At 37.8% G+C, this 27,603-nt stretch overlaps 1 protein-coding gene across 6 annotated transcripts in view; it reads left to right on the forward strand.

Annotated features, from left to right (window-relative positions):
* ESR1 (estrogen receptor 1) overlaps positions 1-27,603 on the forward strand; it is a 192,893-nt gene that overhangs the window by 18,779 nt on the left and 146,511 nt on the right. For 5 of the 6 annotated variants that reach the window (XM_065680585.1, XM_065680588.1, XM_065680587.1 and 2 more), the window contains exon 1: positions 8,263-8,291. The exons of the other annotated variant lie outside the window; for it this stretch is intronic. In XM_065680585.1, coding sequence (XP_065536657.1) covers positions 8,267-8,291 — 25 coding nt within the window. In that variant the 5' untranslated portion in view covers positions 8,263-8,266. Of the gene's footprint in view, positions 1-8,262; positions 8,292-27,603 lie in introns of those variants that run through there. 6 annotated transcript variants of the gene reach the window in all.

Consider the following 27,603-nt stretch of genomic DNA (forward strand, 5'->3'; position numbering starts at 1 on the left):
CAGACAACACCCACAGCCTTGCCCTCATCCACTGTGCAGGTCATCTTGTCAAAGGAGGAGATCAGGTTCATCAAGCAGGACCTGTCTTTTGCAAGATGAGGCTCACTGGGCCTCATCAACTGGTTGTCCTGTACATGCTGCATGATGGATGGCACTTAAGATTATCTGCTCCATTATGATCCTGGACAAGCCAAGGATGCCCTCTGCCCTTAGTAAGTCTGGGGGTAAGGGGTGGCAGAGCACTGGGAGGATTTGGGAATGCTGGTCAGGGGTAAGCAGGCAGGCATATGAGTGGTAGAGGTGGAGAACAAAGGCTCATTGGTGTGTTTTGACCCCTCCTGGAGGTGGACTGAGGCAGCTCAGGTCAGGAGAGATGTGCAATGCGTGAAGACTGGCCAGTTCTCCAGGCTGCTGATTCTGGAGTAAAATTGAGCAAGGGTGAGTGCTGGAGTGAAACTAAGAGGCAGTATCGGAAAGGTGAAGAAGGTGAATGCAAGCAGACAAGGGGCTGGAGGAATATGGTTTGGGTATAAGCCTGAGATGGGACGTGGAGGGACTGGAAGGAAGATAGGACTTCTGGCAAGTGGCAGACATGCTGTGTGGTGAGCTGCCTCAGGCTTTTATTGCAGGTTACACAATATGGGAACTTTGTTAACTAAAAACAAAGTCATGCGATTACATTGTATTCCTCATTTGTTCAAGATGGGGTTCTGTCCTTCATAAAGGCAGAGTTAGAATTTTTTGCCCAAAATGTAAAAAAAGTTAAAAGCTCCCCAACATTCTGAAACTTAGACCACACTTTTGTTTGAAATAGCACATGACTTTTGGGTATTTAGGATTGGCAGTCAGACGGAATGACAGTTCTGGGGGAAAAACACCCAAAGATTGGGAACAAGTTAAAGTGAGGAGCTTGTTTGAAGCTGAGAAATATGCTCGAAGGGAAAAAAAACACAGCATAAGGACCAAGTTAAATCATCTAACCGTGTGTGCATCTTGCTCTTTGTTAAGTCCTTTGGCCTGTATGACATATAAACTATGGTAGCATTGGGAAAAAAGAGCCTCTTATTACTACTAATTAAGATTTCAAAGGCAGTATTTCTGAATTCTGTACGAGATAGGTCAAGATGCTGGGCAGCTTGCTGATCTGTAGAGTAACGGTTTGTCTAAATAAATGTCAGGCTCTCTGAGTTTATGCTGCAGTAACTGCAGCCTACCTGAACTCTGTACCTGACTTTAACCTGTAAGGTCACATGAAAACAAAATCACATTAGGGCTGGCCTAACAATTCCTTTTTTTCTTTTTTATGTCTTCCCATGAGTTTAATTTTCAGGCCCTTACTTCCTATCTTTTAGGTAAAATTTAGCCACAGATTGCAGTGCAGACTTGCAAGGGCAGAAGTGAATCACACTATTTGTTTTGCCAGTGCCAGAGCCCTGCAAAGGCAGGGCAGCTCCTGCAGCTGACACAGACACGCACGCACCCACCCACCCACAAGAGAGGGAATACCCAAGCGGGCAGAAGCTGCTGCTGGAGGAGGATCTAGCAGCTGGTGCTGATCAGGCTCCCCGGACTGTTTTGACAGCCAAGGAGCAGCAGAGCTGGTTATTTAGGGCCCTGGGTCGGCCTCTCTCTCTTTTACCTTATCCTTTCCTTTCCCCTCTCTCTCCCTGCACTTCTGTCCACACACTTACCCTCCCTCTCACAGAGCTCACTTGCCTTCCTTTCTGAGAGGCCTGCAGGCAATTTTGTTACAGGGTTAGGTGTGAAAAGCCTGTAACTGGATTTGAGAAAAATGATTTAAATGAAAGGGGCAACGTTATGGCTGAAGTGGCAATGCATCAAAGGATTCACTACCTCTGATAGATTCCTGTGTAAAAATAAGTATATCAGTGTTGCTGTCTGAGTAAATTTGCCGGAGTTGTGCTTCATTGTATCGGTTTATCACTCAGAAGCCTGTGGGATTGCTGCATGGACAGAGATGTGTAACAAACTCAGGGCAGGATGGCTATTATGTCCATATAGTTTGAATTAACCTTTCAGTATTTAATAACCATGATACCCTCTTTTTCCCTCTCCACCTTTATTTCACACACAGAAGCACAAATGAAAAACAAGGATTTCTTTTCCATCAGCAACGGCCACTTAGGGCACAAGAATTGAGCAATGTTTTTGGCTTGTGTATTGAAGAAGTATTCATTGCATAGGTAATAATATAGAAAACATAAAGACTACCAGAAAGCAGTAGCTTTTTAATACATCCCTGTGAACTTTTAAATATTAATTTGTTTCTCTACTTACAAATGCAAGTAGAAATTTTTGCTTACACACATTCTTCAGCTATGCACATACACCTGTAATATCTGTGTTCCTTAATGTCTGATAATTCTTTTATTGTATCTACCAGTGCATGTCTCGAAAACCACCTTTTGACTAGAGATGGCCTATAGTAACATGGAGGTATCGAAACAGCTGAAAAGACCTTAACTCATTACTAGTCTGTCACTTATAACAACAGCTGGCTTTGGCAGGAGGTCAACAATGCAGGTTTGAACTTCATGACTGCAGATAGCTCCTAATATTAGAAAGACAGATGCAGACAAAGAATTTTAAGAAGGTGGATCATCTTTGCCTGAAATTTTAAACTGGTCTTCTTTTCTGCAGTGGCACACAGGTTTTTATTAACATTCTCTCTTTTTATTTTTATTATTTTCAAATATCTTTTAGGAAAATGAGGAATTCTCAGTTAAATCACATTTTGTGAATATTAATGAAACCCTAACTCTGCTCTGTAATGCGCATTTCCAGTGTAACATTTTTCTCAGCTTTGTAGACTTTCCTTCCTATATCCCTTCCAAAGATTGCACGTTGAAAACTGTATGAAAACAAGATCTGTTTAATCTGTGCCTGATTGTGTACTCAGATTTTGAAATATTAAACCATCACATGTGTCAAGTTCCTAACTAGATAGACCTCTGGGATTGTTCCATTGGTGGTAAAGCAGTATCTAGACTTGCTAAACCAAACAGGACTGTATTTCCTGGAACATTAGTTTAATGCTAAGAAGTGTTTTCAGTTTGTACCTAATCAAGTTTCTATGGAAGACAATGAAGCTGATTCTGGTATGAACTAAAGCCTTGGCACTAAAGAAAAGGAAATACCCTGTAGCTGGACACTTCAGAAGTGAAACCCATGCAATCTAAATCATGCTGGTTCGCCTCCTTCACACACATTTTTCTGATTTGCTATTAGGCACTCACTCACCATCTTAGAGGACAGAAAAATGTAAAGAGCTTCTGGGTACTCTCGAGGCTGTTATAAAGCCCATTGAAGGAGAATCTGCCCACTGACTTGAATGGACCTTGCCTCTCTTAATGCTCAACAGCTGTACCAAGGAAATTAATTTGTATAACCTTTTGATTTAAACCATTTCTAGTATTATGTTTCTAGGAATTAACTTGTTCATATAAATCCTGACCTTTCTTGAACAGATGGTGATAATGATGACAATGAGATTGTTATTGAGTGGCATATGGGAAATGTGAGACCCAAATAATATATTTGATTGCTGGCGATCAAGCAAGAACCTAATTTAACTGCAAGGACGTTTTATATGAATTGACCTGTTACAGCCTGAAGTTTTCCGTAAAAGTTTCAATGCTCTTGACCCCAGGTAGGCTCTTAGGTATGCAGTTGCGTGGTGCATACTCTTTTGAGAATATTTCCCTGAACAAAGGTTTTTAGTGTTGTATTAAAGGCTGAATTCCAGTTGTACAGAGTCTAAGTGGGCTAGCAATATTAGGTGATAGAAAAGAAGTGGGTAAGGAGCTTCCTTATTAAAAAGACTGAGTTTGCAGGATTTACAACAAAATAATCTCATGGAACTGCACTGTGTCAAAAGAAACCAAAGTTAAAGTCTCAATTACGTTTAAAATACTTATGGCATACGCATACTTTAAATTTATTTGAACTGAAAAATAACCTGGTACCAATCTTCAAAAATAATATAAATTGTAGAGCTCTAGTTTTTTTCAACAATTTGGTGGAATAGAATGTACTGGTGACATACTGATGGCTGACACAGCAGGCAGCGGACAATGCTATACAACCTGACATTTCCCAGCTTTTTACTATTTCTTTTAGCAGAAATAAGGAATGGATAAAAATGGCATATCTATTGAGAACAGTAACTGAAAGGTTAAAAAAGCTATTGTTTGCTATATGAAACATTATTATGTATGCAAACAGATTAAAAAATGCTTTTATTTCCATTCTCTTCTTGAAGCACGGAATTACTCAATTAGCATTTGTGTTTCTATTAGGGATTGTGTTATCTGGTAGGGATGGGAATTAAGAATGAATTTTAATCAAGGAGGAAAGAGGCTTTAGTAGAAACAGTCATCCCTAGAATTGGAGGGATTGGTTTTATTATTCCATTAGAACAGGTCGGATAATTTTTTTTTTTCTAGAGGGAAGAGATATGATCTCTAAGTTTTGTATTGCTCCTTGGTATCTTTAATCATACAAGGTCACTAAATGGGTTTAAATGTCTTACATGAGGATGGTGTTTTCCAGGAGTTTGAGAGTCATATATGTATGTTGGTGTTTAAATCAGATATATTGCCAAATACTAGTAAATTCACATAGATGTGTGTGGTAAATTTAAATAATTAGGGGGGCCATCTGTTACAGAGGATTAACTTCAGACTCTTAGAGGCCAATTTTAGAACCACGATTACTACAGTTTTTTTAAATGGCTGTGGATTACAGTTATATGCAGCAGATATTAAAAATGTGTGATATAATTTACTTCCATTTGTATGTTAGTTAAGACTAAAATATATAGTAGTTTTTTTTTTCTTTTTAATGAACAGCTATAAACTAAGTGCATAAGGAAGGCTGAACATGTTATTAATCCAATTTTTGCATACTTGTACTGAAATTTCCCACTTGCTTCCCCTTTAGGACATATGGGAGCTTGATAGCGGCAAAATTTAGATTTTTTTGGGGGTGGTGAAGAAAATTTTTTTAGTGTGTGTTAGTATATTAGTATATTATTGTGAATAGAAAGGGGTCCAAATACTGTGTTTAATGACAGATGTGGAATAACCTGCTGGACCTGCTATTTTGCTTGTCAAGTATTCTACTAATTCATGAAGAGACTCTTTCAAAAAATTGGTTCAATGTAGTCATACTCCCGGGACATAGTGAGCCCACAGCATGAAAAAAAAGAATTGGTTTCTTCTGGCTCATGAATTAAACTACTTACCAAGAAGGTAAAATAGGGATGCATGTTCCTACCTATTTAAATAGGTAAAACTGTTCTGCACACTACTTTTAACAGTATTCTTTACCTATGAATTGATTTGTTAGAAAATATGTACAGGGTAAGAAAACATATGAATGTTTGTCACTACTATACTCAGTAGAAATTTTATAAAATAATAGATGTATATTGGACAATATTTGAGTAAATAGGTTGAGTACTGAAATGCAGTATTTATCAAATTGTTCATTTGATGAATTCTTATTTAAGCAACCCACTTCCACGTGCTGGGTCCTGCACTTGGGTCACAACAACCCAATGCAATGATACAGGCTCGGGAAAGAGTGACTGGAAAACTGGCAGCACTGGAGGCGTTGGTCAACAACCGACTGAGCATGATCCAGCTTGTGCCTAGGTGGCCAAGAGGCCAAGAGCATCCTGGCTTGCATCAGAAACAGTGTGGCCAGCAGGATCAAAGAAGTGATCATCCTCCTGTACTCACTGTTGGTGACATTCATCTCAAATCCTGTGTTCAGTTCTGGGACCCTCACTGCAAGACAGACATCATGGGTGCTCACACTTTCTGTTTTTACCTTAGGCTCTTTACTCTGTCTGGTAGATAGTGTACTTTCTCTTCGCCATACTTTTCCCCTACAAGGGTACGTTTCTTTCCCTATTGTGGCATTCCTTTAGCCACTTGATCTACTGCCTTTGCCTGCAGGTTTGTTTGTCATATTACATTTACACCCCACTGAGTTATGTGTGGTGGAATATCCTAGCATAGCCCCCACCTTGTGTGTTTTGTAGGTTTCATAATTTCAAACTGAAAAAACAAAGCGTGGTACAATATGACACAAAACATACAAAATAAGGTGTATGATTGGCCACAGACAGGTTACTGAGATGATCTGCAATTTGTTTGGGAAGTACAGTGAGAATAATGTGACAAAGGTATTAGCACTTGGCCTTCTCTAAAATATGATGAAGCATGTCATTGTTACATTTAAAATTGATCCAAGAGTTAGTTTTTCCTCCTGGCTTCTTATACCAATGAACAGTATAGCTGAAGCCAATTTTCTTCAGTAATTGTAGGACAGAATCCACTGTTTTGTGTACTTATATCAGTGCCTGAGTACATCTCTCATAATGATCAATGGTAAGCTTCCACTGGCTTCAGTTCTGCCACATTATCTGCAAAATGGCATAATATAAGTAATGCAAAGCTTTTAGTAAGAACACAGTGATAAAAATCATGTACCTGCTAGAACACCTGTAATTATAGACACAGTCATGCAAACTATGGATCTCAGGTTTTTTATTTTTTTATTTTTTTTCCTAGAAAAAAAGTAAGCTCCAAATATTTCAGATTTAGTAGTTTTGGAAGGATTTCTTTTATATTTAAATAATCAATGGGAACATCTGCTCTATTTTCTACTATTACTTGCAGTCAACAATCATGTTTCCTTCAAAACTGTTAATAACAACAGGGAAAATATGCAGAGCTTTTCTATGCTACCATGTTTATGTGGACTAGTACCTCACCTTGTGAAAAATTCAGTGTGAGTATTGGGCTATCCTGTAGAATAAAATAGACTTTGGTTTCGTAATATCAAAGTATCTGTCTTTATTGGATTAAATAGCTTTTCTCATTATGTATATCTTTTGATATATATGTACATTTTTTTTTTGGGGGGGAGGGAAATTTGAGATTTTACTATTACAAATCACCTGTGTAGGTTCCTTTTCAATGAAAGGAGAATAATTTGGTTTCTTGACTTCTCTTCACGTTATTTTCATTTTGCTTTCACACTGTGAATCTGTTGTGTAGGAATTTGCATTGCATTCTCTACTCCCATGTTTATCCAAAAGCCCTTGTGAACCATTTGCACTGAAAGCATGGGTATTTCAATATTTTTCCTTATAACTACAAGATGAGGGAGAGTGACTGCCCTTAAGATTTAGAACAAGAAATTATTTCCTGCCCTTGCCCTGTTAACATAAACAGCACACTTCTCTTTTCCTTGATCATCTCTTTTCCTTTTTCATACTGCCGTTTACATCTTCTAGTGAAGTCTTCTTCTGCAGTAACTGTCCTGACATTTGTTTCTAAACAAGGAAAGGCTTGACATTTTATAGAACATGAAACTATAATAATCTGTTTCAAAAAAACTAGTAAAAGGTGAAAATCTAATTTTTACAAAAGGTAACATGTATCCTGTAATCTTAACAACAGTATTTTGCTGGAACTCATTTTCTACAGGTTTTACAAAACTGGAAGGGCTGCCTTTCTAACAGTGATATTTAAACAGCAACATCAAAATCAGACTGATTTGATTGTTATATCGAGCTTGCATTTTGTCACTAATTCATCTGTTCAGCTTTTGCCTCAGAATCTTTGAGCCTTCTCCTTATTTATAATTGCAAATTTACAGTGCATTGTTTACTAGTGTACAGATCTGCAACCATAATTTTACTTGTGAAAAAACTGAAAGCAATCTTGGAAATGTGTTTACAGCTCTCCCAATTATCTTAAGAGCATATGCTTTTAAAAAAATTGGCTACTCTTTAGAAACAAACTACTAAAAACCTTAGCCTGAACGTCAAAATGGTTCCAGTGGTGGGAGTTTATTTCTAAACTGTACTAGATTTATTCTTAAATCGAATAGATTGTATTTCTGGTGATTTGTTGAGATTTGCTCGATCAGTTACAGGGTTTAGTTACATACAGACACGGGCTGAGATTTATAGCAGAGAACATTTCCCATGAGCTGAAAAGGTGGCTGATGCTGGGCTGCGAGGTTCAAGGCTTTGCTTGTTTTTCAGTACAGTCTAGGTTATTGTCTAAATTTATCACCTTTTGCTGCTAAGGGCGTGTTATTGTGCCTGCAATACGTCTTTTCTTGCAAATGTGCTTCTGGTTCAGCTTCCTTGCTCCCGAGACTTTTCTATTTTGGTTCCCTGAGTCATGTGATTCCCCTGGCCAGTGAGAGCCCCACAGAGGGAATGGCAACAGCCTGCTGGGATCTAAGTAAGTCAGAAAAAGCTCTCGTTTTTTTGCAGTTTCTGTCCCTCACACTCAGTTTGAAATGCCGCTTTTCCCCCAAACCTTTGCTGAGTGCACATAGTAATACCTATGGCAATGCTTAGAAGTTAGGGTTTTTTGATTTATTTTTTTTTTTTTACTCTTTCTAACATTACTTTTCTTACTATGTTCCTTTTTTCCTGTGTCCCGCAATGTAGTTGAGAAGCCTAAAAAAGAAACAGAAAACAAACCAAAAGCATTCCAAGTTTTGCCTAAAGTATGTTTTAAGTTTAATAAGGAATATTTCAGCTGTAGTAATACTTTGTTTAACATGTGTTATAAACAGTGTCAAAAATCATATGCTGTATTTGAGGAAGAATGATGTGACACTCCCCCCTTTCCCTACCCCTCCCCCCCACCCTTACCGTCAGGCAAAATTGATCGTATAGGAAGAAGGACAATAGTAAACAAAATGACTGAAATCCCATGCTGGTGCCTTGGCCAATTGACTGAGACACAGTGGTGAAAGGACTTAATTCAGTTACAGGGTAATCATGTACTCGAGGCAGTGTATCATTTTTCTGCGTGAATGAAATGAAATGCAGTATTTTGACCTTAGCTGGTGCTGAGCAATGCTTTTCCTATATGATATTGAAATAGCGTTTGGTGCTATTTGTTGTTTTATTGTAGAAACTCTTCCTGGTACAAAGTGAGAGTCTTCTTTCTTTTTAAGACAGGCTTTAAACTCTGTAGGTAAAATGTAATTGGTAATTACTACTGAGCAGTGGCTCTGTCTAATTTAACTGTATTTTGTTTTTTCAATTTTACAAAAACCCTTTCCCCCCATAGTAAGGTATAGGTATGTTTCACTTTTAAGTTTTTTGGTTTGGTTTTGGTTTGATTTGTTTTGGTTTGATTTTTCTTTGTTTCAGATTACATGTGCTTTCTTTGGAGTTTACTTCTAAGTTTCAATGTTTATTTTAAATTTGGATCTCTAAGTGATATGCCTTGATATCATAAAAAAAATCTGAGAACAGATAATCCTGATTTCCCTTCATGGCTTGTAGCCTGGACCCTGTATGGCATCATTTGGAAATGCAAGAGGCCATTACCACACAGTTCTCTGTTTTCTCTGTGCTGCTGATCTATACCCTAATGGCCAGGCACTGAGTGAAGGACTGTTTGAAATCTTTCTTCTCCTCCTCTTCTGTCTCTCCCCCCATAGATTTTGAACAGAGAAATTTCACTTAATGACTGCAGTGAGATGCAAAGAGCAGTGTGTCAGTTCTTCAGCCCTGTTCCTCTCATCATCATAGATGCTGAAAAAAAAACCTATGTCCCAAATTCTGTGTTGAGTTGGTGCAGTGTCAGAAGCGCAACAGCACCTGTGTGTAAATACGTGACTCGCAAGCTCAAAACAATTAGAAAAAGCCATCCTCATCATGCAAACTAGATGAATATTAGGAGCCAATCTTACAGACTTTAAAACCAGTTTGCATTGTTGGGTTTGTTGATAAAGTGAAGCATGTGCAGGAGATATTTTTTATACCTATTTAAAAAAAATGTGTTTGTTCATTAGATGGTACAGCAAATACTAACCCAGCATTGCCTATTTGTTTTTGCTTCATGGGTTTGCACAATACCGACATGCACATAATGGGAATTTTGAGACCTCTCAGAGTTGGATTCCCTGGCGCTTTGCACAACTTAACGCTAAGGCTCGTGAACATGAGTCCCCAGCTTAAGAAATGTGCCAATCTCTGTGGTAACCAGAGGAATTGCAATTGGTAAAATACAATGAGTTAAATTAAAGGATCTGTGTTATTACTGATGTTCTTTTTTTTTTTTTTTCCTCCTACTGGTTTATTTATTTAACGTCATCTGCACTCAGCTGTTGTCTTGGTTTCTGAAAAGGAACATAAGAAAATATGAAAAATAAAAGGAAAAAAGAGTGGGGGTAAGGAAGGAAGCGTTCTTCACTGTGAACACAGTCAAACAGTGGCACAGGTTGCCTAGAGAGGTTGTGGAGTCCCTGTCCTCAGAGGCGTTCAGAACCCAACAGGACACAGTCCTGAGCGACCTGCTGTGGGTGACTGCCTGAGCAGTTGTCTCTGCTAGACGACGGGGAGCTTGAGGTCCTTCTCAGCTGCAGTGATCCTGTGTACCTCAGAGAATTTCTCCCCCCAACAGTTCAGGGAAGTAGATAGCACTGTTACTCTGGGGGGAGATCAGAAGTCACATGTGGATTTTAATCTTAGACAGTCAATCTCATATTTTAGACCTTGTCATTTCGCTGTCTTGGTTCAGTCATTAATCATTCATTTGGAGTGATGGCTGTGCATGTCTTGCTGGCAACGCCTGACGCATGCCACCTGAAATGTCACTGCGGACAGTGAGCACGGTTTCTTTTTCACCTCTTCCTCACACCTATTCAAAGTTACCTCTGGCAGCAGTTTCTAATCCCGTCTTTTTTTTGCACTGCCTCCTCAGGCACCACAGTGAGCACAGTAGTGGGGGAACACACTGATGGAAAGAGAATGAGAAAATTAATGAGAGTGTCAATGTGGATTGGCTTCCTACACATCTTGCTGCTCTACTTGAATCTTGTTGTAGAATCTTCAGAAGTTGAGGGACTGGTACAGGAGCTTGCAAAGGCTGTGCCAGGTTATGTGGAAGGAAGGAAGAGAGGAAGAAGCAAGCTCATGGGAGTCCTTGGAGGCTACATTAAAAAGGAAGTACAGTCCCAAACACTGTACATGGAATTGTACTCTAGAGGCCTGGTGAGTGGTGCAAGGAAACATGAAATTGCTTGGTAGTAAATGAAAGTACAAAACCAGTCAAAAGTGAAAACAAAAATTTATTATTTTATATGTATATAAATATATACACACAATGCACTTGCCAAACATTAAAATGTAGAGAGTTAATTTAATGGCTTTCACACTAACATATGATATAAATTTTAAATAAAAATGGCAAAAGGTAATAACTTGGCTTGTGTTTAGGAAAGATGATTTGAAATCTCTCTGCCATAATGCTGTAAGTGATGATTTTGGTTAAATATTGTTTCTCTTGATGAGACAGTACTTGTGCTGAAAGCTATTGCTGACACAAAACTGGACAGGTATGACTGTGAATAAATTCAGGCCAGTGCTGCAAATACAGATGGGTTCAGCCTTCCAGGGGAATGGTAGGCTAAGACATGGCCCTGTTTGTAAAAGGCACAGAGGCTTTTCTGCTGGAGGTGAAGGCTTGGTTCAAAGGATTACACTCAGTGACTCAGAGGCTATTTCCATTTCTGGCTAAATAGTGTAATTGGAATTTAAACACAGTATTGTTCCTGAAGAAGACACAGTTTAAAAATATGACCATGCATTTTCTTACCAAATTATTCTTTCTTTTTTATTTTTTTTTAAGAAATACATGTTCTGCATACATGTACTGCAGATGTCTGTGGAAAAAATTTGTGCAATGCTTTCTTGTAGATCGAGATAAGGTAGATTAAAAGGACAGAATTTTGTCAGTTCAGCATTTTAGTATGTTCTAGAGTCTAAATGATAAAGCTTTGTTTTCTTAAAAGTGAAAACAATTCTGGTTTGAAAATGTGCTTTTGTCAGACTTTTCTATACTTTTATTGTTGTGCATGTGAAACTATTTTAGTATAAAGTCCTACAGATTATAAAAATGCTATTGGTCTTGTGTATGATTGTCCTAAAGACTGTAATAGTTAAAGGAGAGTAATCTACAAAGAGATAAGTTTGTAATTACGTGGATATGTTTCAAATATTTTATTTTTTCAAGAGTCCAATTACATTTCTATATAGAGCTACCAGTTTGGGATCTATTCAGTTCTAAATAGCTTTTCTTTACAATTTTTTATTGCTTTCAATATCACCGCACTTACAGGTTAGATCTGCCAAGATAGCCTGTGAACTGTAACTGTCTATTCAGTCATTATATCATGTGTGGCAGCTAATCATAAACACTGTGAAGCCAGAATTGGTTGGATTTGAATATTGGCATTTTTTTTCAAAGCACTTGGTTTGAAATCCAGACCAACAGAGAGCTAAAATGTTCCTTAGATTTTGTTCGTTCTCTGAAAGTTTGTGGGTAACTTCAGTGTCACTGCTTATAGTTTGCCTTGTATGTTCTTCAAGTGGAGATAAACTAGCTGTGTCTTTACAAATAAGATCACTGAGATTTTGTTTTGCAGTGATACATTAGAAAACATTTCATAGCAGAGTCTCATTTTATTGGCATCACCAATTTTGAGGTAATGGACCTGAATGTTATTTGTGGGCTTATCTTGCCACATTGTTATAAATCAACCACCTGCTTATTCATTCCAGAATACCATTAATCTGAGACTGTGCTGCTGCCCAGTATGCAAGTACATTCACAACTGATGCCAAGCTGTGTCCCCACGATCCCAAGAAATCGTTCAATTTCTGCTTGTACTGACATCTTCTGGCTTTGTCTGAAAGCCACTTTCTGTAAAGGCACTGATATTTTGCCTAGCCACTTCTGGATGTGAAAACAACCCTAAACCATTGATTTCATGTGGTCATTACAGAGCTGATAGCACATATCAGAGAGTAAGGAGTGATAATATTTCTGCCCCAGCCAATATGATTGCTCTGTTTTGCCAGCCCAAACTCTTCCTGTAATTTAAACTGGGCACATTTCTTGTGGATTTGCTTCTTGCTCTATCTGTCATATATGTTGCTATATCCTGTTGAGCAGCTGTTTTGCATGAAAAATTACTGCATTTCAATCATGTTTCTGTATATGTTGGTGTACTAAACACACAAGAGTTTGCACATCTGTACATGTGTACACTCTTTAAAGCAGGAGGACATCAAAAGCACCACTTGACTGAAATTTTGTAATCTTATGATATATGAATCATATAAGTTCATAACTATATCCTTAGCACCATATTTTCTTGGGTAGTCTTCCTCTTAACAAAACATCTACTGTTGCTCTCTGGCACGGTGTTGTATGCAAAGTGTTCATCATAAACGATGAAAATGTAAATTTAGGGAAAAAGCGATGCTGGCACATACATAACAGGAGATCGTTTCCTACTTCCTTTTGAACTTCTGATAGAGAGTTCTTTTTAAAAAACATTGATTTGTTTTCTTCCTTTATTTCTTTTCTGTTGAAACCTAGCAACATGAAGCATGTACTTGTAGAAATGCCTTTAAAAATAAAGCAGAAAAAGCTAGAGAAAGCAGAGTCAAGAGAGACTTCAGAAACTTTATGAATTAGATGGTGAGTCAGTTATGGCTTTTTTTTTTTTTCTTAAGGAGGAATAGGCACAAGCAGCCAATCTTTCTTCTCTCAAAGATTAAACTGACGCAAGGACAAACCATTAAACAAATTTGAGTTTTGGTAACTTAAATGATTGAAAACTAGATGAAACATTGGACATCTCATTGTATTTGAAGCAAAATTTTTGTTCTTGGGAAATATATACGAAGTGAGCCCATAATAGCTGCCTGGTGTTATAAAACCCTTCAACCCAACCTGATTTTGCCACTGTAAAAACCCTAGTTCTCCTGAATACTGGGCTGGTTTAGGTTCTCCCCCTAGGGTGTCAGGGTTGGGGCAAGACCATGCCTGTGTGCTCTGCTCTCCTGGCATGGCCTTCCTTTTGGGTTTCCAGCCATTGGAGTCCATCCCTGTGAATGTCTGGCAGTGCTGTGGCAGGACAGTGAGGTTCTGATGTCACTGGTGGCGTACACATGGCCTGAGGGTGCCCAAAGGACCAGTCTTGTGTTCAGAAGCTAATGTCCCCATGAGGGGCCGCGGTGCATTTGACACACTTCTGGAGCAGAGATTTAGTTTTAGTTTGCCCTGAAAGGAATCTGGTTTGTTTGGGGAAATCACTTCAAAACCTCATTATTGCTGTGAACAAAACCAGTAACGTAAACAAAGCTTGTTTTTATCAACTGATTGCCTTCCTTATGCTAGCTAGCTAACCTATCACTCAACACTGGATCTGCTACAGAAAATCAAATAACTGCTTGCAAAAGACTGGACCTTCAAACTTAAAGCTACCTCTGCTGTCATAGAAACTTAACCAATGGAAGAAGCAGATATTTTGGATAAATGGTTTCTCTCTCAAAAATACTTTAAGTCTAATTATGTCTCTAGTGACAGAAGTCGTGTGCACATGCCTGAGTTACTGTTAGTTACTTCCAAGGCTTCCTGCATGCCAAGCAACTCTGCTCTTCTGATCTAAAGAGAAGCAGAAACGTAGAATGGCAGTAAGCAGAAATGTATTTCTGCATAGGTAATGCACTAAGACTTGCTTCTGCATAGACACAAGCCATAGTGCATCTGCTATGTGCTGGTAAGTTTTTGCTTTAGTTTCATTTATTGAATCCAGTGTAAGTTGGATAGCTAACCCAGTACTGAGCTGTCATAGCAACCAGATTGTGTAATTTGTTCACAGTGCTTATCCACATTTATCTTAAAGCCCAGTTAGGCTATTTTTCCTCTTTTGGACAGGCTGATCTAGAGCTTCACCCCTCTGGCAGCTGAGAAGCTTGTAATTTCCATACTAAATTTATTTGCAGTGCCAGCTTTCTTTCTTTGGGGTAAATACCTTTTATGTCTTGATGTTTATGCCTTATGTTGTATTTATAGAGAGTAGTCAGATTTCATCTTGTTTTTTTTTCAGTCTAAAGGAGCCAAACTTTTAGCAACCATTTATTTAATATACTCTTCAACCTTCAGATCTTTATTAAAGCTTTACTCCAGCTGCCATTACATCACTTACTTTAGTTTGTGAAACCCTTTTCCAAAATGTCAAAGATGGCCCTCACCCCCTCACCGTTACTTTCCTAACATAGTCACATCAGCAGACTTAGTTGTGTCACTGTTCATCCTCCTTTCCAGGTCTGTTATTAAAAGATTAGATAACAGAGGCACTAATGGAAAACTTCCTTTGTGACCTCCTTCCATTGAAAAAAAGTGCATTTTTTTTTTTTTTTTTTTTTTTTTGTGCCCAAACTTTAAGGAAATTGCTTATCCTCCCACATGAAGACAGGCTGAGAAAGCTGGGGCTGTTCAGCCTGGAGAAGAGAAGGCTGCATGGAGACCTCATAGCAGAATTCCAGTACCTGAAGGGGGGCTGTAAGGATGCTGGGGAGGAACTCTTCTTTAGGCACTGTAGTGATAGGACAAGGGGTAACAGGTTAAAACTTAAAGGGGAAGTTTAGGTTGGATATAAGGAAGAAGTTCTTTACCATAAGGGTGGTGAGGCACTGGAATGGGCTGCCCAGGGAAGCTGTGAATGCTCCATCCCTGGCGGTGTTCAAGGCCAGGTTGGACAGAGCCTTGGGTGACATGGATTAGTGTGAGGTGTCCCTGCCCATGGCAGGGGCGTTGGAACTAGATGATCTTGAGGTCCTTTCCAACCCTAACTATTCTATGATCCCCACAAGACCTGTCTGCATCATCTCAGTTTCTCTGAGAGCTGTTGAAGACAGAGCTTGTTGAATTCCTTAATTTGATATAATTTCACATTGTATTGAGTCCAGAATAAAAATCCTTATAAGGAAGTTTCCATGATGACACTTCTACAAATATTGTATTTATGGATGCTCTAATTGTGTTCCTTGTAGCAGTTTCTGTTGATTTACCTGGTAGTGATATCTGGCCACTTGCTTTCAACTACGTTAGGTTCACCTCTCTCTTCCTCCTTTCCCAAGTCCTTTAAAGATTTGATACACATTTTGTGTTTTTTCTGTCATTTGATACTAAGGAATTCAAGGAATTCATCTTTGAATTCCTTTAAAATTCACCAGCAGGTCCTGGGGACTTCTTATTTTTGTCTTTGTGGATTTTTCTGTAGCTTCTTTTACTGGCACTTTAACTTTCAGACAGACCCATCAACGATACCCCTCCTCCTCCTCCCCCAAGAAAGGTTCTGTTATTAGAATTTCTTTTAAGGTCCTTGTTATGAGCATGGATGCAAAAACTTGAAAGTTATATCTCAAACCTTTTTCGGCTCGAGCTATTGCATTTTACTTTTAGTCTGCCAGAGCTTCATTTTCTGTTTCATTGTCCTCATTAAGACAGCAACTTGTTTTTGAAGAGCTGCTTCAAATAACCTCTTACACTGACAAATAGATGTGCTGGTTTTCCATATGTTTGCCCTATATCAGTATATTCTGTCCACTTATTAGTGCCTTTATAGCTACTTTATTTCTGTGCAATTCCTGTTTTCCAATCAAGCAGTATTTTAGGGGGGTTTGTTGGCTTTGCTTGCTCATACACAGATGTTTAATTGAAGGGCTTATTACAATAGCTTTTTTCTAAAACATATGACATATGTGGCCTTGTCTAATTAATATTTACATATCTTGTGGGTTATGTGTTTATCTGCTTCCTGAAGCATCCATTAAGAATATCTAAAGGTTTTGTTTTGTGTCATTCACAACCTTGATATTTATTTGACTTTATGTGACGATTTCCTACCAGCATAGTTTGTCTTGTCTCTGAGGTTTGCAAACAGCCAGTCACCAGCTACAGCGTAGTTGCAGCAATCAGGCATGGTAAAAGTATACTGGGTGTTTTCTTTCCTGTTCCCCTTATTGTAGATTTGATTGAATCTTCCAGCTTTTTTAAGAGTACCATCAGTGAGCTTTCCCTCTCCTCACTTTGCAGTCATGCATCTGAACTAAGGATGTTTTTTGATAGCTACATGTTGTTTCTTGATATTCATTCTAAATGTGTCTTCATAAGTTGTGCTGTATCATGCATCTCCTGTGTTCTCTTCCTTTTAACATGTTATGTTGTAAAATATAACAGCTAAACATACCCTAGAAACATTATTAATTGCTGATAAAGTACTAGCTCAGATGTCTTCTTTTCTGAAAACCCTCCAATCTGACAATATCTTTCTGATTTATGTGGTGAGCAAGTTAATGAATTTGATATGTTGGGATCAGGATTTTGCACATTTGAGGAAAGTGTAGTCAAAATAAAGTCACCTTCTTGCACTTGCAGCCATCTGAAGGAGTTGGAAGAGCCTCAGCAGATGTAGGCAGCTCTGAGAGGCAGTGCTGTTACTTACGTTTTCACATCACTGTGTCTTTCAGTCCATCACATTGTTCTCTTGATTCTGATTGCTCTTGGTATCTGGATGCTGTGAGGATTTGCGAGGGGGCCTTGGGGAACACACTTGTCTGCTGTAGTGTTTCCCTTACAGACAATTCCCTCAGCGTGAGCACAGTGGCTTACAGTCCTCCTTTTCAGAGCTTGTGTGGCTGAAAAGAACTGCTCTGACCACCCTGGCTGACTTGTGTAGCACAACCTATAGGAGCTTTACGAATTATTTTCTTTTTTACATTATAGTTTAGGAAGGCAACTCTTTGCTTCATTGTAGGATTACTTTAAATCAGTCTGGACAAGCACAGAGTAGTTTTCCAATGGGTAATTACTGTTAAAAAACGTTGTTTATTTCTGGTCTTTTTCCAACGGGTATCTGTACTGTTAAAAAATGTTGTTTATTTCTGGCCTTTATATGTGTTAGCCCAGCAGATGTTATGTCAGTGGCAAATAGAGAATGTGACTGTCGCTATTTAATTTCTCCCTACTGAGCTATATATTACATGAGGATTACTATGGGCACAGGGTAGCATTGGCAGCTCCTGTTCAGATCTTTGCTAGTACTCCAAATGTTTGTCAGTTGCTTCTACTCAGGACAGAGTACTATTTCTAGGAAATGGCTTGCTTCCCATGTCTCACCATTGACCCACTCCTCCCTCCCCTATATACATGCTTTTATGTTTAGCTATAATGGAAGCATTTCCATTATAACTGAAAGTGCATTGTTTCCCTGAAAGAAGGTTATACACATTCCATGTTGTACCTCTTACTTAAAAGTAGCATGGAACTTATAATTATTTTTAAAAATACTGTATTTTTCTGCACATCCTGTTAGTAATACTATTATTGTTGCATTCATGACCCCAAGGAAAATACAAAGTAGTACAGCTGCTAAACACAACCTGTGAATTGCAGTAGGACATGCTCAGTTGTTGATGTTTCCCCATTCACCACTGCAGGTTTTGAAGTCTAATAAGCAGTTTTCTTTCATTTTAATAAGTGATAATTTGATTTGTTTCACACTTTAATCAAATTGTCAGACTACTCTATCAAATGTCTTCCAGAAGACAAAATAGATTACACAATGCTATTGTTCTCATTGGCCAAATATCTTGAATTAATAGTTATTCAGTTAATTTGAGAGAAATCACTATATGCTTATATATAGTATACCTATATGACCTTATTCCTTATTTGTTGATGTTATTATATTAGTCCCTAATTCTTACTTAAGCCCATGATTTCCCAAACCAGAACAGGCTTACTCAATGCTGCTGTGTTGTTTTTGTTTATTTTTTTTATTTTTATTTTTAATTTTGTTTTGTTATTGTTATTAAGAGTATAAATCTTTCAAGAATTGCCTGTTTCCAATATTAGGATTCCTCTTTGTCCCCTATATACTTTAGAAAACTGCCTTCCTTGCCTGCATTTCTGCCTTATTTTTGTGTCTCTTTGTTATTAATATTCTAGAATTCCTGAAATGCTCTTATCTTTTTCATTTTATGAATAAATTCTCTGCACATATTTAAGCTTGCACTATGTTTGAGAATCTAAAGCTTAAGACTATTATTAAATTTATAATTTTTCACTTGTTCATCTTCTAAACCAAAGGTGAACCAAAATTAATTTTCCTCATAGCACATTGATGAATTGTAGCTTTTCCCAAGAGCCAGTTAAGTTTGCTTGAAAAGTTTTCAAACACCATTCATATTTTCTAGGCAAATGTTTGCTCTCAAATGACTTTAACCCTCATTGCTTTCAAGTCTGTGAAACTGCCCCTTTAAAATTAGAAGGGACATCTACCTATCTACCTATCAATCAAGTCTCTGATTGGGACTTGATGCTATTTACTCCTTGCTACAGTCAAATTGTTATCAGTTGCATCTACGTAATTATAAACGAATTTTGTTAAATTATTATCTCTTGTCAAGTGATACATAACTTCCCTATGTTGGATGCAGTAATTCTTGATTTGAGAAATTACTGTGTGTGATTTTTTTTTTTTTTATGTTATCCAATGTTTCTTTAAACTTGAAAACTCATGAGAAAGCCCCTGTGATAAGGATGGCTCACATTCTGTGTTTAGTTTGACTCTAGCCTTTTTCTGATCTTTTTTTCTTCTTTCTTTGAATATCGTTGCTCTTTGATTTGTTACTTTTCTTTCCTTGGTCGTTAATTCCTCTGTCTTGTAAAATATATCATTAACTTTTATTTGTAGTGTGCTTCATGTATTTAATAACATGCTTGAAGTTAAGAACATAAGAGCTTTTCTGGATCTATGTCTCTGTTGCTTTCTTTTTTTATGACCGCTTTTATCTTGCTTTTCGATTTCTCATCACTCATTCTTCTTTTTGTGTTATTTCCTTACCTTGTCAACACATCCCACATCTCCCATACAATTTCCTTTCTTGGCTTCTCTTCCCCGCAGCCCTCCTTTCTCAGTCTTTAACATTTCTCCCCACAGTTCATGGCTCTGAAGAATGACTTACATTATCAAAATTACAATTCTTGGCACCGTATTTTTTTACACCATCTCATTAGTATTAAAACAGACTACCTTGAGAAGGTAGCTGTACTTCTGAAGTGATATGTACATCTAGAAATATCAGGAATGCAGTCATTAACACCCAAGTTTTTTTCTTTCTTCTTCTTATTTCTAGCATAACTTCTGAGTTATTGTATAGGAATTAAGAAAACTCTGCAGATACAGTGATTGATAATGGTTTTGCGACTTGTTCCCTTTCCCTTCAAGGAACTGTTGGTGGTGCTAGCCTAAAAAAGCAGTCAGTGGGGACATGAAGAAACACTATGGGTGAAATGAAGAGCTAATAAAAAATGCATTCACTGTTCTGCATTGCCAGAGTTCATAGATTCTTGCAAAATCATTGAGACTTACAAGCTTTGAGCTGTGAACCTTACTCTTGTTTGGTAAATGACATTATTTCCTGCTTGATGAGTGTTTCTTTTCCTTCTGTTTCTCCTTCTCTTCTTCCTCCCTTCCCTCTTATTCCCCAATCCCCCCCCCCCCCTTTTCTTTTTCCTTTTCTTGTAACACAGCTGCACTGTTCATAGGATAGCTGTTAAACTGCAATAACCAAATAAGTTGCCTAAGTTGTTTGCTAACTTTGGAGGATGTTAGCCTGTTCCAGGAGTCCTAAATGAAAATAAAGTAGTTATAAAAGAACATAATGGATAGGTTTCAGCAATTTTCTCCATTTTTGCCTGACAACCAGAACAGAAAAGTTGATTTTCCATTCTGCTGATGGTATGCATTTGAACCAACGACTTCATTGTCTTAGTTGATCCAGATGTTTCAGTCTGTGAGGTAGAGAAACCTCCCCCGTCTGTTATGTTTTGTTTTGGTTTTGACCTGTGGGTCACTTTATATGGCAATGTGATGCACAGCTTAAGGGAGACACGTAGGCCTTCTCCATCCTGGTGAAGGATTTCTTGCAGTCTGCTGGCAAGACTGTCCTTTCTGCAGAATGTTACATAACAAATGCTTGTAATGAAAACTTGAAGCAATATTGTCTTTGTAGCTGCCTTTGTTCTGTAAGCAGGGAAAAATGAAGGAATAATTCATCACCGGCCCAGTTGCACTGCTCCCAGTGCCGCTCTGAGGATGCCCTGGTGGTACATACTCTGGCTTGGCTTGGGTTGGAAGGTGTGTTCAGCTTTGCCGTTGCAACTTATAACACACAGGCTGATGCATTTAGCTGTGTGCTTCCGCGACACTTTCCTCTGATATAAGGTTGCAGTTACCACTTGATGCTTATTCCAAGAGGAAACTCTTAGTCCCTTTGCTGATGAACTTTCTATTGCCTGACAGTCACCACTTCTTTCCTTTTGCTTATTTCCTTCTCTTTGTCACTCTTTCTTTTATTTTTTGCTGTCTTTCTTCTTTTCTCCAGGCTTTAGCCTCTGCACTGTTCCTCCATTCTCCCTGCACATTCTGAGCTGGTGACATGGCTGACCAAGACTTCACTGTCTGCCCTGTGTGGTAGCTTCCTGCATCATGCTTGTTGGTCCCTGATTTCTTCATGGGTGGTCCTCGCTCCTCTCAATGACAGGGTCTGCTGAAGTCTACTTGGAGCCTGCAGCTACCAGCTTCATCACTTCTGAAAATGATGTGAGTGGCAGGAAGGTCTGCACGTGTTATCTTGAGTAGGGAGGAGAGGCACAGCCAAAACGGTGAAATGTTCAAATGGTCCAGATGTGGAAGAAGTTTTGGACTTTGTTTTTTAGTCTTGAATGGATTAAGAAATGGATAAATTTCATGATTCAAAGATTGGTTTGGTTGCAAAAGTTTTTTCAGACAGTACAAAGAAGTAGAAAGGAAAATCCAGCTAAATTTAACAGCCTTTGATTTCTGCAGCTTATTCTCACTTCAGAGTAAGTCAAACTGCCACAAAACCTGTGTGAAAGAACTGAATCACAAAGCTGCAGTTTTTGTAATTACTTTTGAAACAACTTTTTTTTTTTCCCTTTGGGAAACTGCTGCTTCCTTCTCTGGGTCTGAGCAAGTACTGTGAAAGACTTAAGCTTCATTCTAGAATGAATGTGTTGTATATAGGTGTGTGTATAAGCACACCTGTGTATTTACATATTCCTCTCTCTAACGAATATGCCACTAGCACAGAATTAATGTTATATATCAAGATGTTCATTCTGGGGAGATGTTGCTTGGCTCTTCCTGTCCTGCTGTCTCTGCAACATCTTTATTTTCAGGCCAGAAAGCATATTTTGCTTTTGCTCTGAAAAGTATTGCTATATTCAAATTATCATGTTACTCAAATGTGCATTCAATGTAGATTTCTGTGTGTTTTGCTTAGGTTATTAAAGGGCTGCCCTGGGACCTTTGAATCGAGCTTGTGCTGAAAAACCGTATGATTTAAGCAAACAGTAAAGATACTTGTATTCATGCATATGGGAGTTTTTTCAGGTTGTTTTTTTTTACATGGGCAAATAAGAGGTTTTCATATTTTACCTGAATTATTTTAAAATTCCATAATAACTTGTTTCTTGTGAAGGTAGTTGGTGGCTGAATTCTATTTGGAACAAATAGCTGAAGTATTTATAAAATCTGGCAACTGAGACACACACTCTCTTCATGTATTTCCTACTTCTAAGTGAGCCTGCCACAGCCAGAAAATTGTAAATAACAAGAATACAAAAGTGAAAAAATGGAATAAACACCATTTCACTATGGAGAGTAGAGGAAGTATTACAACAAGAGAACAAAATAAAATTTGGGAAGGAATACCAAGCATTGCTCGAAGTTTAAAGAGGACAAAATATTGGTAAAAAGGGGAAGCTTGGTCTAGGGTGCTATGGACAGTTTGATTAATTTAGTTCAAATAAACAATTCATGTTTTAGTTATGACACATATAGGGTGATTGGTCTGAAAATAAAGACTGTCTGATGCATTGTGGACATGCTCACATCGGGAAGTAATGCAGCAGAATAGCAACAGGCTCAGAAAACAAGACATCTGGTGTCGAGGACTCTCACCTCCACCCTACATGTGCTTCAGGGGACTTGCCTGTAGCAAAGCTATAGTCTGATGCTGTGGGGTAAACTGACCCTTAAGATGTAAGAGAGCTCTATCTGGCTTACTTTCAACCAAATCAGCCTTATAAATGTGGTGGTGGTTTACTAACTTCTGTTTATGAATAATAGTTTCATGATAAAAATCTCCTTGAGATAGCAGGTGAAAATATACTAAGGTCAAAATCTTGGGAAAAAATGGGTATGTATTTAAGAAGGGACTAAATAACCACTGGAAAAACATGTAAATCTCTACGCAATTTTCAAGGCAGAGTTTATCTGTTAGAAAATCCATTCAGATACGCAAGTAATCGTGCTTTATTATAATTTGTGAAAGTGAGCAGTGTATGGGAAGAAGATAAATTGTTTGACTGCAGTGCAGTGCTTGGAAATGAATATTCCTGGGTGCATTTCACATGCACAGGTTTTGCCTAGGTAGTAGTCTTTACTACTCCTGGCCCCTTGTCCCTTCACTCTAATTCTGGCTCTGCTGATAATTCCTTGTCTGACGCTGGAGCCTTCACCTTTGCTATTTCTTACTTAGGCAGGTGTAGTGCTAGATGGCTGTGATACACCTTTAATTAATTAATATCACTAGATTTCTTGAAAGCGTCATGCTAGTAATGCTATAGTTATGAGAAACCTTGTCTGAGTATTAGTGGGCACAGCTGTTCTATTCACTGACACATCCTTGAATGTTTTAACATTGTCTTCTGTTTATCTTTAAAAGGCCATCTACTTTTCCAAAGTTTTTTAGTTGCTTGGAAAACAGCTTCTGTATCAAATTCTTCTTCAGATGAAAGCACCCTCTATGCACCCTGCAATATCTTTTACTTTTTTATTTTTTATTATTTCCAACCATCCTTGCTTTGGTTTTTATGTTTTTTTATCTTCCTCTCTTCTCTTGCTTGTTTGTTTGTCTGGGTCCCCTTAGCAACATCTTTTATTAATGGAAAAATAGCAATGCTTTCTGTAGTCTTACTGTGATTGAATCAGAATTTACTTGACGAAGCATTTAGGTTCTCAGTCCCACACTTCGTTCTATTATCCTGAACATTTGATATATTAGCAAGGAGATCTACAGATGCTTAATTTGTCTTTTTTCATAGTTGTTATTGCATCCATATCTGGAATTACAAAGTGGAAAAACAGTCAACTCTGCATGATAGGATCTCTGGATTGGATGAAGAAAGTTTTCCCTCTTATTATTTATATAATGGCATATTACGGATGGCTGTCTCTGGAGGAATCACTTTGCAGAGTTCCTGTATAGAAGTAAAATGGTCACACAATGAAAATTCACTGCTTTTTTTTTCATTTAATTCCTGAGGAATTCTCTGTATGAACTGCAGTCTCAATTTTTGCATCAAATTCCTTAATTTTGGAGGCCAGGGGGTGCTATAGGTATATGCATTATAATCTATGTGAGTTTAGTAATCTATCTAAAGGGGTAATGAAACCTGTTAAATCTTTTTACTTTCTTGCTGTCCTGAATTCTGAGTCTTGTTTGTTAAAGAAATTATTTCAGAATGCAGGGGGGTGTGTGTATGCCCTGATTTGGTTTTAGGCAGGTACTTGGATTTCTAGTACCATTTGTATGTATATGCATCTTATCTGAGTGAGGTAATAGGTAAAAGGTGCTCGGGCCTGGGAGTTCAGCCAAGGGAAATGATGAGCCTTATACTGAAGTTACTTTTATTTTTTAAGGGAAGAGAACTTGTGGCATAGAATGAAATGGGAGAGCAATATTTTGTTTCCTAGATATACCCCACATATATAGACGTGCAAATAAAAAACAAGTGCTGATTTGTGTGCTTGCATTGTTTTCACAATGGGGAGATTTAAAAACAGTGATTACCTGAATCAAATATTTAATATGTGAAAAATATTTTTATTACATTTAAACATTAGGCAAAACTAAATTACTTGAATTGTGAATTTTCAAAAGCAGTTTTGTGAGTCAAACACCTGTTATTCTTTTTCTCCTGCTCTAACCGTTCAGACATGCCTGAAGAGCAAGGAAGTGTATGAATTTTTCAGAAAGTGGTATTATAGCATACATGAATGTTCATACAGCCTGAGTGCAAAGGAGACATCAGTAAATTCACACAGAGGATAGCATACCTGGATTTGTTTGTGTGTTAGAGTCTTTAATGAATTCATAATTGATTAAATAGATGGTCTGTAGGTAGTAAGACCTGGGCCAAGTTTTTCAACCCCACATTTTCCCAGAAGCGGTTATTTGAGACTGCCCAAATTAAATCCTGGGCTTCTAGGTTTTAATAATCTTTTACCATGACTTCTGATTTTCTGGTTCTAAAGCACTACATTATTTTACTGGCTGTTGGAAAGCATACCATCTGATTTGAAAAGGTGGCGTTAAAACAGGAATGTATTTCCCACTGCCAATCCAGTTCAGGATTAAATGCCTATATCATTCCTGTCTTCAAGGTAACACATGAGCATGTTCTTCAGGCATGTATAATATTTGCTAGTTTTGTGTGTGCATACAATTTATGTATATATTTATGCAGAGGTGTTTGCAATGTTTTGCATCTTTTTTTCCAGGGGATCTTAACAGACTTGCATATCTTTCATATGCATTTGAAAATCATTGCAGGTGTGGAGGGGTTTGGAGTTGCCTTTATATTTAAAAAATAATAAATATAAGAATTACATGCTAATAAGAATATCCTTTCGCATACTCAAACTGATTTTACCTGTTTAAAGATGAATGGACTACAACCAAAAAGGCTATGAGTACAGTACATGAATATTGACATTGCACAAAAATAAGGGAGTGGTTTCACATGATAAAGAGTTAGTAAAGCTGTCTTGAGATATTCCCACCCTCCACAATAACACAAGGTTACTGTGTCACCCCTTCCGTAGAGCAGACCACAGATCACACTGTCTGCTGAACTGTACTGTAATCCAGACCAGGCAACAGACCTAAAAAATACTGAGTTAAAGTGTGTCAAGTATGTGCATGTGTTTGTTTTAAGCTTGGATAAGAAAACCATACAACCTGCCAACAGTTCTTCTGGTCCCACTGAAGTAGTGGTTTAGATTTAGGAAGGAGCCACCAGAAAATGGAAGGCCGAGAACCTTGTTAATCAGAAAATAAGCACTGTAGAAAGGCAACACATTGTCCAAATCTCACCTTGTGCCCTGTGACAGATAACCTGAAGTCCCATTGAAGACAGTGGGCCTCTCAGTGCATTAGAAAATGCTGGCCACAGCATTGCAGGTTAAAAATATGTCAGTAATGCATGCTGGACTTGTAAATCTAAACCTTTAGTAACTATATTTTCCTTTTTTTAACCTTTTCAAAGGAAAAACAAAGGTGTGGTACTTCTGTGAGTAGAGTCCTAGGCTGATAACTCTAGCAATGAATGGAGAAAAGGTTTTGGAAGGGTTTTGATATTAAGACACTACCTAAGATCAGGGAGATTTTTCTCTGCTGATGTAGGTATAAATGGTTTGTGCCTGATTTGGCTGGTCATATTGGCATAAAAGGGGGTTCTAGTATGCAAACTCTGACCTGTGATGGCTGCATGTCCTTTTTCCCTGAAGACAATCACTATTAGCTAGGTTCAGTGACACAACTTAAGTGTCTTTAGCTGGAATGCAAGTTGCTTCTTATGGACCCTTCATTAGACAAAATGTATTATTGTTGTTATATCCAAAATTTGTTTTCTTTGAAGGCCAACTTTAAGGCACCACCAGCTTATCTGAAAGCTGTCTTATGTTATTAGTTTCTGTATGTATCTGAACACAGTATAAACACTATACTTCCCTGGAGAAATGATCTGCATCATCTGGGTATCTTGTTTTGGAGGCATTTCTTTTTTTTTCCTGACTTGACCCAGGAAGAGAAGAGGGAAACCAGACAAGGCAGTTTGAAATAAATTCTTGGCACTGTAGTATTTTTCAACTGCAACTCAAGAGGAAGATATAAAGATATTTTTGAAGGCATAGGTGTGTTGTTATTCTGTAAATGTTGCTCTTTCCTCTTTCCATTTATTTTTGGAATGCTGTTTTTTATGAGAATAAAGAAAGATTTTTTTTTTCTTTTTCTGTCATCCGATTTATTATTTAATGGCAGACATCACAACACTCCTTAGTGTGTCAGACAATGTCTGTTGGCACATGTTCCAGCATGTTACCTGGGAAACAATGTGTTTTCTCCATTGACATTAAGTATTCTCCCAGCTGTAAAACTGTTTTAGGAAATAAAAAACAAAGTATGCATAGATGCTTGTATTTTATGCCTTACTGATAATGTTTTTAATTACATTTTCAGTGGTGTGTTCACCAGATAAATACGGAACATCAAAGCAAAAGTATGAAGAATGTAAAATTTGCAAGAACTGTTATTTCATTCTTAAATCAGCTTTAGTGTGTGTGCATATTATATGATAGAATAGTAATGACACAATTACATTATATTTCTCATAAAATTTCTCTTCTGGCATAAAATACAAGATATGACAGTGGTGAACAACTATTCTATGTTTCATCACCATTGTGTAATGTCCAGTAAAGTTCTTATTGTAGAAGTTGCTATGAAAATATTATGGAGACTTAATTTCCTTATTTCTCTTTGGTGGGTTATTATGAGACAGCATTTCAAAATCACTGAGG

The sequence above is a fragment of the Lathamus discolor genome, chromosome 5, assembly GCF_037157495.1.
Source record: "Lathamus discolor isolate bLatDis1 chromosome 5, bLatDis1.hap1, whole genome shotgun sequence".
Lineage (NCBI taxonomy): Eukaryota > Metazoa > Chordata > Aves > Psittaciformes > Psittacidae > Lathamus > Lathamus discolor.